Below are 18,603 nucleotides of genomic sequence, written 5' to 3' on the forward strand. Positions count from 1 at the left end.
AAAAATGTCTGAAGGACGTTCCTCTGGGGACAGAGGGCGGACGTCCTGAGAGACCGGGGACACGGAGAGGACAAGGAGAGGACACTGAGACGACACGGATCTGATTCCTGAGCGGCTCACAGTCCAGATGTCTGACTGCTGGACTTTTGGAATCTCAGTGTCAGAATGATCCAGGTTAAAGTCTGGGGTCAAAGGTCTCCCAGCCGGGTCGGGCCCTGCTGACCTGATCACCTGTGGAGAGGAACGTTACCTGACCTTTGTTTGCTGCAGGTCTAGATGAAGCCTTTAGGGGGCAGTGAGGAGGGAGCAGTGAGGAGGGGGCAGTGAGGAGGGAGCAGTGAGGAGGGGGCAGTGAGGACGGGGCAGTGAGGAGGGAGCAGTGAGGAGGGGGCAGTGAGGACGGGGCAGTAAGGAGGGGGCAGTGGCCTCCAGTCAGGCAGAAGAACACGGCGCCTTGGCAGCTGCTGCTTCCTGGTTTCCTGCAGGATGAGCTGCAGCTTCTCCTGCGTGGATTTTATTTCCGAGTGAAGAAGCAAACAGATGGTTCCTGATGTCAGAACCCCCCAAACCCCCGGCATCAGCAGCACCTCTGCTTCCTGCCGTCCCGCTACAGCTACCAGCAACACTGGATCCAGAACCAGGTCCAACAACGGGTCCGGTACCTGGTCCAGAAGTACCAAAATGGTCAGATATCTGAAGTCTTTAGCCACATAGAAATCCTGAAAATGTTTCAGAAACCTTCAGAAATCAGAAATATTTAGAAAAATAAAAAACCTTTTGAACCAGTTCAGCTCGGTCCAAATAAGAGACTCCATTGTGTGGCAGGTTTTTGTCCTCAGCCTGGATCTCACTGCGGCCGAGCTACAGGCCGAGAGCGCAGCCGAGTCGCCAGGAACGCCCGGCGAGTTTCTGTTAGCTTTTATCAGCTTCCATCTTTAAAGCCGTAAACGGAGCGTTGCGGCGGCCATCTTTAAAGCCGTAAACGGAGCGTTGCGGCGGCCATCTTTACCGCCGTAAACAGAGCGTTGCGGCGGCCATCTTTAAAGTCGTAAACAGAGCGTTGCGGCGGCCATCTTTACCTCCGTAAACAACGCTTCTGGGCGATGGCTGAGCGCTCCGGACATTTCCAATGGTTTAATGAACAACGCCACATACTGGGAGGGACGTAAGCTTTCCTCCTGCCAGTGCAAAAGCAGGCTCAGCTCCCGCAGAGGCTGGGTTCCTCAGACTGAACTCTGACCTTACGGCCCGTCGCCATCGACCGGCTCCACTGTCACCCCTCAGCCGCCCCACATCCCCAGGCTGGCTGTCGCAGCCAAACCTTTTAAACCCAACTGCAGCCACAGTGGTGTTCATCACGGGGAACACTCCAGGTATTCAGACAAATACCCAGAGAGATATACTGGACCGCTCAGACCAATGAGCTGAACAAGTACTGGTTCTGGTTCTGCTGGATAGAACTGATGGTTTTAGGAGCGTCTGACTGTCAACAGGTTGGTTGTGTTAGTAGCTGGTTTCAGATGAGGTTTTGTTGCAGGTCCAGGCAGTCTAGACCAAACCGGTTCCTGTTGTTGCAGGAACACCGGACTGGACCTGGACTCTGGGGAGCGCAGAGTGATCTCCGGTGCGGTTCTGGAAGCTGCCGATCTGGACACACCTGCTCACCAGGTGTTCTACTTCATCAACACGGCACCAAGATTTGGAAAACTTCTGCTGAAGGTGACGAGTGTCTCTGTTGTCCAACAGCTGGTGTTTCAGTCTTACTCTGCATGGTTTCCAGGTTCTGTCCGCTTCGTCTGACCCAAACGGACCCATGCTGAACGGCGCGGCGTTAAGAGTTGATGAGTCAAACTCAGATCTGGACGCCGTCCCACCGCTCAGCTTCTGCCTCTGTTTCTGCAGACAGAGTCCAGCTGGACGGACCTTGAAGGGGGTCAGAACTTCACTCAGGAACAGGTGGAGATGAACCGGGTGTGGTACCATCACAGAACCAGCAGCGTCGGGTTCAGAGGTCACGACAGCTTCCGCTTCATCTTGAGCGACGAGGACAATGAGTCTCCAACTCAGAGCTTCCTGATCTCCATTCGCACGGTGGATCCAGGTCAGCCTAACTGAATCAGTAGCAGAACCGACTCAGTTGATTCACAACACATCTTTAAAACAAACAGATCCAGTTTATGTGCAAAGACCCGGTTCTGCAGCCCCCTGGGTCAGTCGGGTCCTGCATTATTTAGCGCCTCCTTCCTGTCATTTTTACCAGTCGGGTGAACACGGTTCCGCCGGGCCCGGCCCTTCTGGCGCCGGGCCCGGCGGTCCTGGAGGAGCCGAGGTGAGAAACGGCGGGCCTCGTTAGCCGGTGAATAATTAACGGGGAGGAGGCGCAGCAGCTGCGGACCCGTCTCCTCTGGGTGCTGATCCGAAACACAAACACGGGTCGCTCCCAGAACCTGGCTGCCGGCACGCTGCTGAGCAAGGCAGGAGCTTCAGAGGCGCTCAGATCTGGGTCAGAACTTTTTAGACTGATGAATGGCTCAGGAAGTTGGATCCGGTACTGGGCTTGATTCTGGTTCTGATCCACTTTTCCAACAAGGTGTTGTATGAAAATGTTTTATTTGTCATTTGAGTTTTTAGTTTTCCTGGTTGTTTCGACCCGTTAGAGACGTTTTGGTGTTTATCAGAACCTTTTCTTCCTGACGTGGCGTTCTTATTGTGTTTAGTGTTTACAAGGTTGCTAAAGTAGTTCTGGTTCTGGTCGGTTTCAGTAGAAACGTGTTGACGGTCTTCCTCTGAACGCCTCCAGGTGAGATCGTCCTGCAGACCCGGCCCGTCCGCCTGCGGGAGGGGCAGTGGCTCGTCCTGAACACCAACGCCCTGATGGCGCTAGACTCGGCGGGCCGACCCGAGGACTTGGTGTTCGCCGTGTCCAGCCCGCCCCGACACGGCCTGATCCACGCCGCGCGCCGGCCCGGCCGCCCGCTGACCCACTTCACCCAGCTGGACGTGGTGGCGCACCGAGTGTGCTACACCCACAGCAATGACCACGACTCGGACACCGACTCGTTCAGGTGAGGCCACATACCTGGAGCGGGTTCTGGTTCTGATCGCACGTTTACACAAACACCTGAGCTGATCCAGAACCAATCAGAACCCATCCGAACCTCTCCGTCTCCACGTTTCTGTCCCCTGAAAACGGTGGCAGCTCATTTGGCCGAGGCCGGACCGAGCCTGGAGGCGGCCGCTGCTTCTACGGCCAACTTGGCAGCAGCGGGTGTGGGAGGGGCCCGTCGGCATGAGCAGGTCCGGGTTTGTCGCCCAGACCCGCGCCACCACTGCTTGGTTCCAGACGGCCGATCTCAGCCAACGCAGGCGAGCAGCCAGCCGGCCCAGTTCCTGTCACAATCCTGGCTGCGGCCGCTCAGATCAGAACCGGGCCAGAACTTTACGCTTTCTGCCCGATCCACAGGACCGGGCCAGCGCTTCACACATCCAACCCGATCCGCGGGGGACGGACCACACGCCGGGCTTCTGGTCCCTCTCGTGATCAGCTGCTGTGCCAAGACTGTTTCTACGTTCATGCTTACAGCAGAGATGCCCAAAGTGTGGCCCCAGGGCCATTGGTGGCCCCTGAAATGACTTTGTGTGGCCCCTGTAAGAACAATAAAAGATTGGCCCTCCCGCCGACAAATCCTTCAGGAAGAGTTACATTTTATTTTCAAACCAGAACATTTTCTCTTTCAGAGAAACTAACCAAACATTTTTCCGTCACTGGAATTTGATCGGAAATACGACTTGGACAAATACACACAGTGACCCGTCTGCAGGTCAGTTCAACGAGTCCCGGACCCCGCAGTGGGCCCAGTCCAGGCCGTTCTGGAATACCGAGTCAGGTCGTTAGCTGGTTCTGAGCTCAGCAGATTGTTTCGGGTCGCCTGACCATCAACACCCCGGGGCCTCGGTGTGTTCAAGTGACAGCACATGATGAATGAGTGACCAGACGGCCGTCCCTGGGCAAACATGGCCGCCACCGCCAGATGCTGCTGTGCAGCGTGTGTGTATGAGTATGTCATGTATGTGTGTGTGTGCTGCAGGGTAGGGGCAGATTGGGCACGGCGCTGTAAGGGCAAACACACACCAGCCTGTACAGCTATTTTTATTTGGTCGTTTCTCTGACCCAGTCCTCATCATCCTTGTCTTACTGGGAGTTCACTCAGAACCAGAACCACAGACGTTGGGTCACAGCACAGCTCAGCAGGGAGCCTTCTCCTAACGAGTCCTGACTAGAGAATCAAACCTGCAGCCAGCCATCAGTGAGCGTTCATCCACCCAGCAGAGGGCGCTGCACATTACTGATTTATTTTCTCTCTGCAGCTTCGTCGTCACCAACGGCGCCTCGTCCCGCGCTGGCACACTCCTCTTCACCATCGAACGCAGCGACCGCATCCCTCCAACCCTCAGCATCAACGCCGGCCTTCGTCTGCAGGACGGCTCCGTCGCCGCCGTGACCCCCGACCTTCTGCGGCTCACCGACCCGGACACCGTTGCCTCCAACCTGACCTTCGTTGTCACGCTGCTGCCCAGGTACGGAAAGCTTCTGCTGAGGGGAGCGCCGATGCCTTCGCCACCCAGGTTCCTCCAGTCCGACATCGACCAGCTGGACCTGGCTTACCGGCACGTGCCGGGCAGCCCGGCGCGGCCGGACCGGTTCTGCTTCCTGCCAAGCGATGGAACCAACAAAGGCTACCTGGAGTTTGGTCAGCTGAAGGAGGAGCCTGCAGTGTTCAGCATCCAGGTGAGCAGCAACAGGTCAACCTGTAACGGTGCAGCTGGGTCCAGCTCCTCCCCACAGGGCCCCATCAGCCTCATTGTACCGTGAGGTCCCGTCCGGCTTGGACCTCACGGTTCCAACCGGCAGGTGAAGTCAGAACTGGACTGAAACTTGTCTGTGTGGATCTCCGCGTCCTGCAGGTCCAGCAGAAACGATCTAGAACCTCAGATGTAGAAATGTCTTCAAATGCAGATCCGATTCTAAGGAGCTCAGCTGCCGGGCCAGAACCTCCAGATGCTGAGCAGAACCTTTCCATCCCGAGTCCTTGAAAAGCTTGTCCTGCTTCTGCTGATTCAGAGAGCAGCGGCTGAGTCTGCCGCATGCGATGATGGTGACACCTGGTGGTCAAAAAGTGGAGCTGCACCGTGAGGATTCTCCATCATGTCAGAACCCTCACAGAACCTTTTGCTTTATCTCAACATGTGGTTGAATAAAATCAATATAAAGTTTGGATGTTTTTAACAAATTCTGTTTTTTAATTCTGGAGTTTTGTTGAAAAACGGATCCAGAAATCAGAAGAACTCAAGCTGAACTCTGCACTGGAGGCATGGAGTCCAGTCGGTGCTGGTCCCGGCCTTTTGGGTTCCTGGTTGACCCATGTCTCTTCTGGACCCAGGTGGAACAGGTGGACCGGGTCGCTCCCAGTCTGGACCGCCTGGACAATCCCAGTACCGTGACGGACCTCGGCGCCGGCCGCTACGGCATCTTCATCACCAGCAGACACCTGCGGGGCTCGGACCCGGACAGCCCAGCAGAACTCCTGGAGTTCTCCATTATCACGCCGCCTCAGTTCGGATCCTTGGAGAACGCAGCCACAGGTAGAACCGGAGGACGGTTCTGATCCGCAGCGGGTCAGAACTTCCTGTTCTGGTCTCGGTCTGTGTCACCGCCTGCCTTTAACTCAGTCAGCACTAGAACCTACTGGCCCCGGCGTTGGGCCCCGGGTTAACCCCTCCTCGTCCTGCAGGGTCCACCATCAGCCCGACGTTTCACCCAGCGCGATCTGGACCGGCGCTCCGTCCTCTACGTCGTCCCGGTTGACGTGGACGTGACGGCCGACGGGTTCTGGTTCCGACTCGTGGACCCGGCGGGAAACAGAGCTCCACCTCACAGGTAGGCGTCCGCTCGGGTCACGTGACTCGGCATCTGTTGGTTTGGGCCCCAGACTCCGGTTCTGGTTCTGGTCCTGCAGGCTGGAGCTGTTCTGGTCCCGGGTCCAGCTGTCAGCCAGCTGCTACAGAACCTGCGAGACTTCGGGAACTCTGCAGATCCAGATCCAACGTGGTGGGCGGAGCGCCGACCCGGCTTACGTTTCCATCCAGGTGAGTCCGGATTGGACCGAATCGGATCAAACTAATCAAACCAGAACCAGTTTGAGCAGATGAAAGGTTTACCCACAGAGGTCAGAACTTACCAGGTTCTACAGGGTCAACCCCACGGTCCAGTTCCACATTTTCCCAACGTGTTGGACTGTACCCGGTTCTGACTGGCCCTTGAAACTCGGAGGCTCCAGTGGTCCAGATGATCCCAGTAGAACCAGTTGCTGGGCCATCTGGATCCAGCAGAGAAACTGGGAGCTTCTGGTTCTGGCAGCGATCCGCTGGTTTGTTCCTTCAGGCTCTTCAGGAAGTTTAATCCTCCAGTTGATCCGCAGCAAAGTTCTGATGGAAACTGGATCGGATCAAAACTAATTTGAATGACAAACTGAACGATGCCGAAATGTTTGTGTCAGTCGAACTGAGCGGAGCTTCGCTTGCTGCGCAGGTGGAGGAAGGATCGGCCAAAGCCGGCCGGGATTTCACCCACAGCTCAGCCTGCTCTGATCCAGTTCGACACAGGTCAGGTCCGTTGCCGGTTCTCCGTCTGATGGGGTCCGCTGCCGGTCTGATGCCTCACATCCTGTTGGCTCCAGGTGTGAACGTAAAAACCTGGAGCGTCTTCCCGTTGGATGACGGCCTGGAGGAGAACCACGAGGCCTTCAGCGTCGCTCTGAGGAACCCTCAGAACGCCATCATGGGTCAGAGAAACACCGCCACCGTGGAGATCATCGACCCCCGCTCAGGTGAGAGAGACGCCGTTTCTGTTTTGTTCTGTTGAGCTGCAGGGGGGCCGTCTTCAGTTAGTTACCTTTGGGGATGAACTGATGATGAAACAAGTGCTACAGTTTCAGGTGAAAGCTTCATCTCCTCTCTGAATTTGTTCCCTGATCTCCATCTGCCAGGACGCTGCGACCCAGGAAGACCTGAAGATACTGTCTCCTCCTCTTCCTCCTCAACCTGAGGAAGAGGAGGATGAAGACCCAGTGACCGATATCGAGGCAGAGCTTCTTTGGGAGAAACAGCCCCACCCTCCCAGAGGAGACGTCCCGGACCGCCGGCCCTCCCTGGACGAGGTGGAGCCACAGGACCAGGCGCTACCTGGAGACACCCACAGCTCAGAGGGCCACCTCCAGGGAGCACGCACTGGGAGCACTGGGTTACAGAAGGTGGGTGTTGCCTGAAATGTCTGAACTCATCAGGAAGTCCAGATGTCCTTCAGTAGGACCAGGATCTGCTCCACAGTCAGGTGGTTTCAGAGACACGTCTAGGTCGAAGGGGGAAGGCTGGTTCTGATCCAGATGGCCCCTTCAGAAGATGTTGGTTCTGTCCTCCAGTTCCTTTCACCTACAGGTTCCTCTAAGGAGAATCTCAGACACAGAAGTCTAGATTTTCAGCATTACTGGGTCAAAGATGAGGACAGTTACTTTGGGTCATGTTCTGGTTCTGGTTCTCCTGGGCCTCTGGTTCAGTTCTGGTTTGGGTCGGTTCAGGATTGAGTTGCAGTAATACACAAATTAAAACTACTGAGATTAAGATGAAATGATGAAACCAAAACTACTAGAAGTAAAAACACTAAAAATAAATAAAAATAGAGCCAATAAATGATGCGGTGATGTCGTAGTCCAGTATAAACTATGAATGCTTTAAACCATCACTGTCAGCGCTAAGCTGAACCAAGAGCTAGTCTAGACACATTGACAGACGGCAGAGTCTCCCCCAGTGTGTTAGAAGCCTGGCGGGCCACCAGGCTTTACTTGGGCCCCCACCAGGCTAAGCATTGCTTATTTATTTAACTCTTTATAAAATGTTTGCATTTTTAAGACTTCACAGATGGTGTTCAGCTGTTAATCTTCCAATCTTTCAATAACACATAATTATCAAGTAATATTTTTAAATTTCATGTCAGATTTAAACATTTTTTAACTCAAAAACACGAGGAGCCGCTGGATGAACGACGGCCCTCGCAGCCAGCCGACGGGCTAAGCAGGTTTTCTGGGGGAAACCTTGCAGACGGAAGGTATTAAAAATCCTTTCACAAGAAAAAAAGACAAAACATTATCTCAGGGAAGTAATGTCCTTCTAAATCTTGACTGAAAAAGAAATTAATAACCCTTAAGGCTTATTAATCCATTTTCCAGTTGAGACCAAGTAGTTTGGATTGATGAACACAGAGAATCTGTTGTTTTGTTGTTTCATTTGAGTCAGAAACACTAAATGCTATTAGTCAGCTGGTAGCCGCATTTAGCTTTCTGTCGTTAGCTTTAAGAACCCAGGAGATTATGGGTGTATTTTCAGTTACTTTGTGGCATGAAATGAGGAAAAATACTATCAGCTAAACCTTAGCAGACTATCGGAGATTCCAACACTCCCTGAATAAGTTTACACAGTTTGAACTCTGTGGTTAGCTTTGGCTACAGAATGCACTGCTCCATTTGGATGCAGATCTAAACACAATTAAAACGCACAATAACAATGATCATCCAAAGGCCTGTCGCGATAAACGATAAATCAATTAATCGTACGATAAATTAAAACTATCAACCTCATTTTAATTATCGGCATTATCGTCTCTTCCGACCTTTTTCTCTTTCTGTTAATGACACTGAATGAAAAAAGGCTCAACTCCGGTGCTCTCCACTGATCCTCCCTTCCTCATTTCCTCAGTGTAAAGCCCAGCGCAGACTACACGATCTTAGAGCTGTCGGCCGATTGTCGGCCCATTTTCAAAACCTGACAGACCCACATTAGTCGACAGAAATCCTAGGTATAACGGTTCGATCGGGTTCGTTCCTGCCCTGTGGTGTCCAACAATGGGCACAAAATAATGGCTACAAGTTCAGTGAACTAATTTTAAAATCAGGCATTAATTAATGCTTTACTACAATCTACCTGCAATGCATGTGGCTAGTGTCAGCGTAAAGTCCTGACTGAATGAAAATCATTAGAACCTATTTATGTCACGTTAACGAAGAACAGCTGAAAAGTTACCAGGTTTATCAACTGCAGTAGCAATTTCGCTCCAACTCCTCCCCTTGTCATTTCTATATTCTTTGCATGTTGAATAAACATTAATGTTGTTTCCACATATCATCTCCAATGTCCGCTGGACTTCAGGTTGCGCCGTGTCAGCTGTTTGGGATTCCCCTCCGTAATTTCCCCTCAGAAAACAGGAGGGGAATCCGCACTTTCTGATTGGCTACCTGTCACATTCAACAGGCTGCGTTAAGCTCGCAGTCGGGGAAAAACCCTGATTTGGATCGGAACGGCAACAACCATCTGCCTTAACACACCACACACTACAGGATGATCGGTTATGAAATTGCAAGCAACGATCTTAGAGAACGGCCAACATTCTAAGATTGTTGTAAGGGGAAAAATAGGAGCAAAAAATCATGTAGTGTGAATTATTGCATCAGGTAGTCGATGTGCCCATCTTCTCTATTTAAATCTAATTATTACTGAAGGGCAACATAATATACAGACTTCATAATCTGAACTCTTTTGGTTGAATGCAGTATTTATTTCCACTTTGGCTTTATGCTGTTTAGTTTTTATTCAAGTACATTTTTTATTAATGGAGACTGAGAATCCATTTTATTTTTGTTTTTGGTTGTTTTATTTATTTTGTTTATCAGCTCCAGTGTTTAGTGTTCTTTTGAAAATAAAGTGTATCTATCTTTGGCAGGAAATTGCATACATTATTACATCATTTCCATTAAATCAGTGTAAAAAAGGTCTTCAAACAATATTATCGTTTATTGCAATAATTTTTGAGACAATTAATCGCTCGCAAAATTTGTTATCGTGACAGGCCTAATCATCCCACTAATAACCAGGAACCATTCCTACTTGTCAGCCGTTCCGATGGGAGCCGTTGTTTGGGCTGGCATTTGGCGGGAACAGACAGCCGACGGTGTGCTAGCAGCCGGGCTAGAAGCTAATAGCATCCAGCTGGTACTGCTGACCCCGGGTTTGTTTACCAGCAGAGGCTGGCGGGAAAAGCAGCTGCCTCCAGAATCTCCTCGGTTAGCAACGGCTATTTGCGGCTAGCATAGCTGAACTTTGGAAATAGATTAAAGTATGTGCATTATTATGCTACTTTAAGATTATTTCTATTATCTTGCAACAAGATTGAGAACCGCAAAATCCCTATATAATGGAGAAAAATACTACACAGCAATAAACATCAGTATAGATACTCACCAGCGTTATTAATTTCTAAACTTAATGGGATGTAACCATATCTTTAATATCCAAGTGATGCAAATAAGCCTAAATTCTGACTAAAAGTTAAGAACTATATATTCACCCTAACAGTCTATGACCAGGGCTCATTAAGAGTGAATAGGAATCACTCGGAAATCAAAGTCTGAACATATTGGTTTGCGTCCTCGGATGCAGTAAACTCCTTTACTACTCCATTGTATGTAATGCGCAGCTGCGCTGGGTAGGAAAGTCCGTACCTGATCCCTTCGATGCCACGAAGTAGCCGCTTTACCTCATTGCAGGCTGCTCGAGCCCGGGCAACCTTTGCAGTGTGATCCGGAAAAATCGATATAGTTCCAGCTCCGACTTTAATCCGCTGGCGCTCCCTCGCACAACGTAAAATGTGCAGACAGTCACTGTAGTAATGAAGCCTGCACACAGTTACTCGAGGTCGTTCGCCTGGTTTGGGTTTGGGTTGGAGAGAGCGATGAGACCGGTCCACCAGCGGTTCCTTTTCCAGTAGGTGAGCGGGAGCCAGCGCCCTCCTCCACGCCGATGATCCTGATATTGTTGCGGCGCGATCTTGACTCTAAGTTCTCACACTTGTCTTCCAACATGGTGACCTTGGTGACCTTAGCCGTAAGCTGCTCCAGAGTAGTTTTCATACCGGTAATGTCATCAGTGCAACCCGTGAGCGCCTCCTCCACGTGCCCCACCGTGGCCGTTAGCTTAACCAGCTTAGCATCAGTAGCAGCATAGTCACTTGCTAGCTGCGTCTTCACGTACCTCAGCTTTAATGGATGACAGCGCGTCTCCAAGAACCTCTTGAAGCTCCTTCTTAATAATGCCGGCGATGTTTTCTTTCAAAGAGGACAGTAGTTGGAGCTTTAGGGTTCCGGGTTCATCTGAGTCGGAGCGGTTACAACACATGGGTCCCAGAAGCCGAGGCCTGTGAGCATGACTAGCTGCGTCTGAATGGACCTTACCACACGGCCGCTTTTCATTGGCTGATGCCCATTCTACGTGGTCACCTGCGTGGCCGTCTCACAAACACACTTAAATTCCCGTTAGCCAAGTACAGCATAATGGCAGAACTGATACAACTTCTACACCTTGAAGCCTGTCTGCTACACAGTCTTACGTTAGCTAAACAGATCAATATGCAACGTGTCTGTATCTGACGTACACTAAAGATTTTATTTTAGCAGAAAAGGCTTTGGACTAAATTGTTACTCATGTTAGCCACTCTAGCACCAAGTACAGTGTATCAGGTCTAGGCACACTCAAACATTTCAACAAACCACAGGAATCACCCACTGATTTCAAAAGTAGCCTACAAAACGATGAATGCCCGACTTACCCAGCCTGGCAAGAACAACAGGCATCAGTGATCTTGTCCACAGCTATACTGATGTAGAGGATGGGTGGATCTGCCGTTTTCCTCATGGAGCAAAAGCGTTTTGCTGTGACATGAACAATGTTGGAGGCGTCGCGAGGCTCAAACACCTTGATCTCATCCAAAAAGATGACATGAACTTGTTAGTTCCTCTGTCCATTGTACAGTAGCAGCTGAAATATTGTGAAAATGAAATGATGCACTAATGGAGTCAGAAATTCACTGGAGAGAATCAGTCCAAGTGGAAGACGCCATGTTTACATAGGAACAACGCGCTGCCAGGTTTTGTTTGTGAGACTTGAGGTCACCTGGGATTTTCTAGGTTGGTTGTGGGCGGAGCTTAGTAAGGTCCATTGTACAAGATTTTCCCCTTCCTGACATTGCCACATGGTGCAAAAATATATACACAAGACCAGAGATCTGCGAAAAAGTAGATAAGAAAGACTTGGTTCACAATGAAAAGCACAGTTGAATTAGAATTTTAAACAAAATTGGCAGGAGCTACAACCGCCCACCTGGAAAGAGAGTCCTGCTGCTCGGCAGAGCAAAGCGTCTCTTAGCTCTGGAATCAGTGATCAGTCAAGCTGCTCTCTTGGAGTGCAGTAAGTAAGTAAAGTTTATTTATAAAGATTTTCACAGACATAAAATCACAAAGTGCTGTACAAAAGAAATCAACCTTAAAACCGTACAGAACAGTATCAGCAGTCTGGCTGATACTGTGGTGCAGGTGACTGGGAGCAAAAACCAGTTTCTGTCTTACTGGAGTTTAAAACCAGAGAGTTACTGGGAGACCATCACTGATCAGGACAACGTGAGGACGTCCAACATGTCCAACTGATGGAGTATAAATGAAAATACGCCTGAATGTCTTCGGTGTAAATGTGATAAGAGATATCTGAAAAGGACTGAATAATGGCAGCAAGTGGAATAATATAAAAAGAAAACCAAAGCGGACCCAAAACGGAGCCTTGTGGGACCCCACAAGTTAAGGGGGCGGAGTCAGACGAGAACCGGTCCGTCTAAACACAGAACGTCCTGATAAACACGAGCTGAGCCAGAGACACCAGCCAGGACCTGGTGGACAGAGTCACAGAGATCTGCTGAAACCAGCACCGAGCATTTCCCTCATCAGCGCCACTAACGGGTCGTTATGGACTCTCACTAAGGCAGATTCAGTAGAAAGGTGTTTAGAAAGCCAGACTGAAGGATCAGAGATCTGAGACTCACTAAACCAGGATCTGAGTCGAGTTTCTACAACTTTTTAAAGCAATTTACTGAGAACAGGAAGCTTTAGGTGAGACCGCAGTCAGGAATAGGTTCCTTTAGAAGAGGGATCACTTCTGCTTCTTTAAATCACGGTGGGACGGACCCTTGGATCATGGAGCTGCTAATTATTGACAAAACTGTTGGAGCGGTGGCAGTTAGAGCCTGGACAAGCAGAGAGGGGGGAATATTTCCAATGAACAAGTAGAGAGTTTCATTAGAGAGTTAGTGAAGTCGAGTCAGTTATTGTAACTGGAACAAAAGGAGGAAACAAATCCGAACTCTGAGGCTCAGCAGAAAACGCAGAGCAGCTCAGAGACGCTTCTCTTCTGTCCCGGTTGCCATGGCAGCAATCATGATGCTGCGTTTTGTTGTTGCCCAACACCCCACCCCTTCTCTCTCTACTCTCTCACTCTGTACTTCCTCTTCTGAGAGGTGAGATGTGCTACCAGCTCTTCGTCTAACAGGTGTGTTGAGTTTCCTAAATCTGCTGGGATTTACCCTGAACTGAAGTAAACTCTGTTTAAAGCTCAAGTCTCAAGACTCGCCTGGTTTCTGACGGCCTCCATCCAGATGCTCCACCCTCCTTCCCCTGTGAATCAGCTGATCAGCCTGCAGCCACAGTTTCACAGAGCTCACCTGTTAACGGTCGCTCTTTCTCTATATTACAACTTGCTCTTGTTATTGAACCAGGTTGGTTTTAGTGACTCGGGCGAGTCCCAAGGATGTTGTTTTACATTTGGGCTACCAGCAACCTATAAAACATTTTCTACTTTTTCCTCTCCAGAATCAAACATCAGAGCTATTTTACAACCATGAAGAACTTTAAGGTGACTCATTAACTGAATGTCCACAACATCTTTTAGATTTTCTTTATGCTAAATATTTTATTAGTAAGGCATTTTTGCAAGGGTCAGTACAGCTTAATTCAGTAGCAAAAATAATCAAATAAGTAAAATCAGTCATCTAGTCTATCTTTCCCTACTGCTGACACTGAGAACTAAAAAGGGAACCTTTGAGAGAGACGGACGGAGTTTGACGTTTCGATCCCCAGACCTGGCCTGATGATGAAGAAGGTGCTGCAGCAGGAGGAGGAAGTTGATCGACGAAGGCAGGGATCTCTGTAGGTCTGATGAGCTTCTGTCTCTGCATGGATGGTGAGGTCACACAGGACTTAGGTGCTGGCAGGAAGAGTACTGACTTGGAGCAGCAGGTCTTGGGTCTCAGGATGACTTCCTCATGAGTGTAGCGGTCCTCAGCTTCTTGTCTTGCGGCTCTGAAGCTCCCTTCACCGTGTCTCGTGATCTTTCTGGTCCGTTGAGATGCTGACCTCATGGAAGGAAGGAACCAAGTCTTCTTCTTTGTCTTTGGGGTCTGAACCCAGCCGATGAGAGAAGTGCGATTTGAAGCCACAGGTTGTGGGCCTGACCGGTTGGTCCCCATGAGCAGGACAGTCTTCGGCTCTGTGGCCCCGGCTCTTCTTCAGCTGCAGAGTTCTTTGTCCATCTCTTGGCTCGAAGCTGCCCGGAGGATCCAACCAAAGGTTCCTCTTTTGCACCCACCTTTTTTGGTGCGTTAGCATTGGCTAGCACTGTTGCTGTGCTTGTTTCATTGGCTGACTGCTCAGACAGATGATCTCATATCCATCACTGTCTTACAGACATTATGTCCTGATGTCTGTGCTAATGTCTCAGGGTTGCTCAACCTTTTCTCTGAAACATTTACGTTGTTCAACAACCTGTTTCTAAATAAGGCGTTGATCATCTCTGCTCTCCTGTTAGTTCCCCTTTTTCCCTTAACCTTTCACCTACCATCTACCGCCAACATATCAGTGATGTCTAATTGCAGTTTTACACCATTTCAAGTTCAATGTCAAAATCACATTTATAACTTCTTTAGCTTCTTTGATTTAGCATTCATTTATAATTTTATAACCATAAATTTAGTTACTCTTATAATCTTAATGTGTTATTACAAATGTTTTCTGAAAAACCAAGAATAATCTATTATTGTAATTACTTGATACCAAAGTTACAGTTACTTGTTTTTCTTGTATTTCCACAAGTGTAAATGCAAGTATTCCTACAAGTAAACCAATATTAATATAAATATTTTACTTTGGGTTTTATTCAATTCATGCTTTGAAATAAGGAATAGTCTCAACTATTTTTATAAATCTTCAGGCTGGAAACCTACTTCCTGTCTCATGACTCTCTGTCTGACTGATTTCTTATGATTAGACAGAAAAAAGAAAAAGAATTAAAGCAAAGTCTGCAGGAGACAAAAACAACACAAGACCAGATTGATTTTATTGAAGTTTAAGTCTACTGTTGGGTCTAGACGTCACTTGTGATTCATTTTCAAGGTAACTTTATTTATTGTTACTGTTAAACTAAAATCTCCAGCATGGGGAAGTGGGACCATCTCGGGTTTTCTTGGCAGTTTGGATCAGAAACTTGTGACGTTTCCATTTCCTGGTCCTCTGGTGAACCATCGCCATGGAAAGAGACAGGAGTCAGCTGCTGAAGGTTAACGCAATGCATTGTGGGATTGATACATGGCTGGAGGTCCAACGGCGTCCAGCCATGTTTTGTTTTGGTTCTGGTTCTGGAGCGGTTCTACAGACCGGCTGTTCTCCCTTCCAGGTGTTGACCCTGCCCAGCGTGTGTCCTGAGGGCTGGACCGCCTACAGGGGTCGCTGCCACATGGTGAGCCGGTCCGTAGCCAGCTGGGCCAGCGCCCACAGAACCTGCTCTCTGCTGTAAGTATCATCTGGTTCTGTTTGGGCCAACAGAACCGGCCTCTGGTTCTGATGGACCTCCTGCCCTCTGACCTCAGCAGGTGAAACGTGAACTCTGACCGAACTGTCTGCGGTGATGAGGGTCGAAGTTCAGTTTGGTTCTGTTGTCGTCAATAAGTTTATTGATCATTAGATTATTTAAATGTTTTTACTGATCAACTGGGAGGAGAAACCAGTCAGAGACGATACAGAGGCTCGGTTCTGACTGTTACCGCGGTAACCTCGCACTCAGTCATCTCATAAACTGTTGGAGCTCCAGCAGGTCGGGTTCTGATCAGAAAAGTCGACTCTGGACAAACAGAACCACGAGAGAATAAAACTAAACTTTATTAGAACTAAACTTTATTAAAACTAAACTTTATTAAATCTAAACTTTATTAAAACTCAATTTGATCAGAACTAAACTTTGATCAAACTAAACTTTATTAAAACTAAACTTCAGCTTCCTCAATGGAAGGCATGTTGGTGGGATTGAGGAGGTCTTCGAAGTACTCTGCCCACCGGCCCACAATGTCCCGAGTAGAGGTCAGCAGCACACCATCCCCACTATAATCAGTGTTGGTGCCGTACAGCTTCCCCCCCCGGGACGCCGTATGGTGGACCAGAATCGCCTGGAAGCCGTACGGAAGTCTTTCTCCGTGGCCTCTCCAAACTCCTCCCATGCCCGAGTTTTTGCCTCAGCAACCACCCGAGCCGCATGCCGCTTCGCCCACCGGTACCCAGCAGCTGCTTCCGGAGTCCCACAGGCCAAAAAGGCCCGATAGGACTCCTTCTTCAGCCTGACGGCATCCCTCACCGAAGGTGTCCACCAACGGGTTCGAGGGCTGCTGCCGCGACAGGCACCGACAATCTTGCGGCCACAGCTCCGATCGGCCGCCTCGACAATGGAGGCACGGAACACGGTCCACTCAGACTCCATGTCCCCCACCTCCCCCGGGACGTGTTCGAAGTTCTGCCGGAGATGGGAGTTAAAGCTCCGTCTCACAGGGGATTCCGCCAGACATTCCCAGCAGACCCTCACAACACGTTTGGGCCACCAGGTCTGACCGGCTTCCTCCCCCACCACCGGAGTCAACTCACCACCAGGTAGTGGTCAGTGCACAGCGCCCCACCTCTTCACCCGAGTGTCCAAGTCATATGGCTACAGATCCGATGATCCGGCCACATCCATACCTTCCATAACGAACATGGTGTTCGTTATGGACAATCCATGACAAGCACAGAAGTCCAACAACAGAACACCGCTCGAGTTCAGATCGGGGGGGCCGTTCCTCCCAACCACGCCCCTCCAGGTCTCACTGTCATTGCCCACGTGAGTGTTGAAGTCTCCCAGCAGAACAAGGGAGTCCCCAGGAGGAGCACTCTCCAGTACCCCCTCTAAGGACGCCAAAAAGGGTGGGTAATCTGAACTGTCATTTGGCCCGTAAGCACAAACGACAATCAGGACCCGTCCCCCCACCTGTAGGCGGAGGGAGGCTACCCTCTCGTTCACCGGAGTAAACCCCAACGTACAGGCGCCGAGATGGGGAGCAACAAGTATGCCCACTCCTGCCCGACGCCTCTCACCGTGGGCAACTCCAGAGTGGAAGTATGTCCAGCCTCTCTCAAGGAGGCTGGTTCCAGAACCAGAGCCATGCGTCGAGGTGAGACCGACTATTTCTAGCCAGAACCTCTCAACCTCACACACTAGCTCCGGCTCCTTCCCCACCAGAGAAGTGACATTCCACGTCCCAAGAGCTTCTGCAACCGAGGATCGGACCGCCAGGGCCCCCTCCCTCGGCCTCCACCCATCAATCACTGCACCTGATCCCTTTGGTCCCTCTCATGGGTGGTGGGCCCTACCCATGGGCCCACCATGTTTAGTTTAGTTTTATCAAAACTAAACTTCAATAAAGCTGAACTTTGATCAAACATGAGAATGCAGTGCAGCACATCTCGCCGACGGCAGCAGAAGCTCCTCCGTTGGGTGGAGAGTAGGAGGAAATGTTAGCTCTGTCTGGGGGGAATCAGCAGCGGACCTCCCTGTGCTGTATGACCTCTGACCCTATCAAAGGTCAGAGCGTTGGCGGTTAGTTGAAGCAGCAGCGAAGCGTCTGATGTTTCCTGTGTTTCAGCTTCAACAGCAGCCTGAGCAGCGTGCGCTCCAGGAAGGACGCCGCCTGGATGTGGAGGCTGGCGGGGAGGAAGTCCTTCTGGATCGGTGGGAACGTTTCCCTCACTCCACCTTCAATGAACCCCATTTCTGCTGCTGACGTTCTCTGTCGTCCTCAGGTCAATCTGGAGGTCACGACCTCCGGGTGTGGGACGAAAGTCATTCAGCCAAAGTCCGGGGGGCGCCGGCGAGCCGGGATGAAGCTGGCTTCAGCTCAGACTGTGTGCTGGTTGAAAACCCCAGAAGATGGATTCCTACCAACTGCTCAGCCGAAGCCCAGCATTCGTTCATCTGTTCCTCAGAGACGCCGCCGTGAGACGCCGCACTCAAGACCTGCAGCGACCTTCAGCTGGAGGTCAAACAAAAATATCATCAGGTCCAGATCAGCCAACCTTCAGCCAGAGAAGAAATTAAATGAAATAAAAACATCATCAGATTCACTGAAGCCTCTGATTCTTTAGAGCAGGGAGTCAAACTCCAGGCCTCCAGTCGCTGTCCTGCAGGTTTTAGATGAGCCTCAGGTACGAAACCCTGGAATGAAACGGCTTCATCGCCTCCTGGCGTGGATCACCAGAACCTTAATGACCTCATTATGCTGACCAGGTGAAAGTTCAGGATTGGCCAGAACTTTATTGATCTCAT

The 18,603-nt window shown here is 50.2% G+C and overlaps 2 protein-coding genes across 2 annotated transcripts in view; both read left to right on the top strand.

The window, feature by feature from the left end:
* Positions 1 to 7,163, top strand: part of frem1b (Fras1 related extracellular matrix 1b) — a 29,395-nt gene extending 22,232 nt beyond the window's left edge. Inside the window, 11 exon segments of the mRNA XM_032571802.1 lie at positions 1,578 to 1,719; positions 1,903 to 2,101; positions 2,801 to 3,065; positions 4,369 to 4,789; positions 5,442 to 5,643; positions 5,806 to 5,938; positions 6,018 to 6,147; positions 6,590 to 6,640; positions 6,642 to 6,663; positions 6,738 to 6,887; positions 7,047 to 7,163. Coding sequence (XP_032427693.1) covers positions 1,578 to 1,719; positions 1,903 to 2,101; positions 2,801 to 3,065; positions 4,369 to 4,789; positions 5,442 to 5,643; positions 5,806 to 5,938; positions 6,018 to 6,147; positions 6,590 to 6,640; positions 6,642 to 6,663; positions 6,738 to 6,887; positions 7,047 to 7,105 — 1,774 coding nt within the window. The 3' untranslated portion in view covers positions 7,106 to 7,163.
* LOC116725617 (FRAS1-related extracellular matrix protein 1-like) lies at positions 7,142 to 18,401 on the top strand. The gene is made up of 4 exons (XM_032571800.1): positions 7,142 to 7,310; positions 15,655 to 15,770; positions 17,924 to 18,009; positions 18,081 to 18,401. The coding sequence occupies exons 2-4, from the start codon at positions 15,715 to 15,717 to the stop codon at positions 18,275 to 18,277; spliced, it is 339 nt and encodes a 112-aa protein (XP_032427691.1). The 5' UTR covers positions 7,142 to 7,310; positions 15,655 to 15,714; the 3' UTR covers positions 18,278 to 18,401.
* The last annotated feature ends 202 nt before the right edge of the window (positions 18,402 to 18,603 follow it).

Source organism: Xiphophorus hellerii, chromosome 9, assembly GCF_003331165.1.
Source record: "Xiphophorus hellerii strain 12219 chromosome 9, Xiphophorus_hellerii-4.1, whole genome shotgun sequence".
Taxonomy (NCBI): Eukaryota; Metazoa; Chordata; class Actinopteri; order Cyprinodontiformes; family Poeciliidae; genus Xiphophorus; species Xiphophorus hellerii.

What these genes read in the sequence shown, in the direction of transcription:
- LOC116725617 (XM_032571800.1), top strand. Translation starts at nt 15,715, where the DNA reads ATGGTGAGCCGGTCCGTAGCCAGCTGGGCCAGCGCCCACAGAACCTGC. An exon ending in CACAGAACCTGCTCTCTGCT is followed by an intron (nt 15,771 to 17,923) that starts GTAAGTATCATC and finishes CCTGTGTTTCAG; the next exon opens with CTTCAACAGCAGCCTGAGCA. An exon ending in GAGGAAGTCCTTCTGGATCG is followed by an intron (nt 18,010 to 18,080) that starts GTGGGAACGTTT and finishes TGTCGTCCTCAG; the next exon opens with GTCAATCTGGAGGTCACGAC.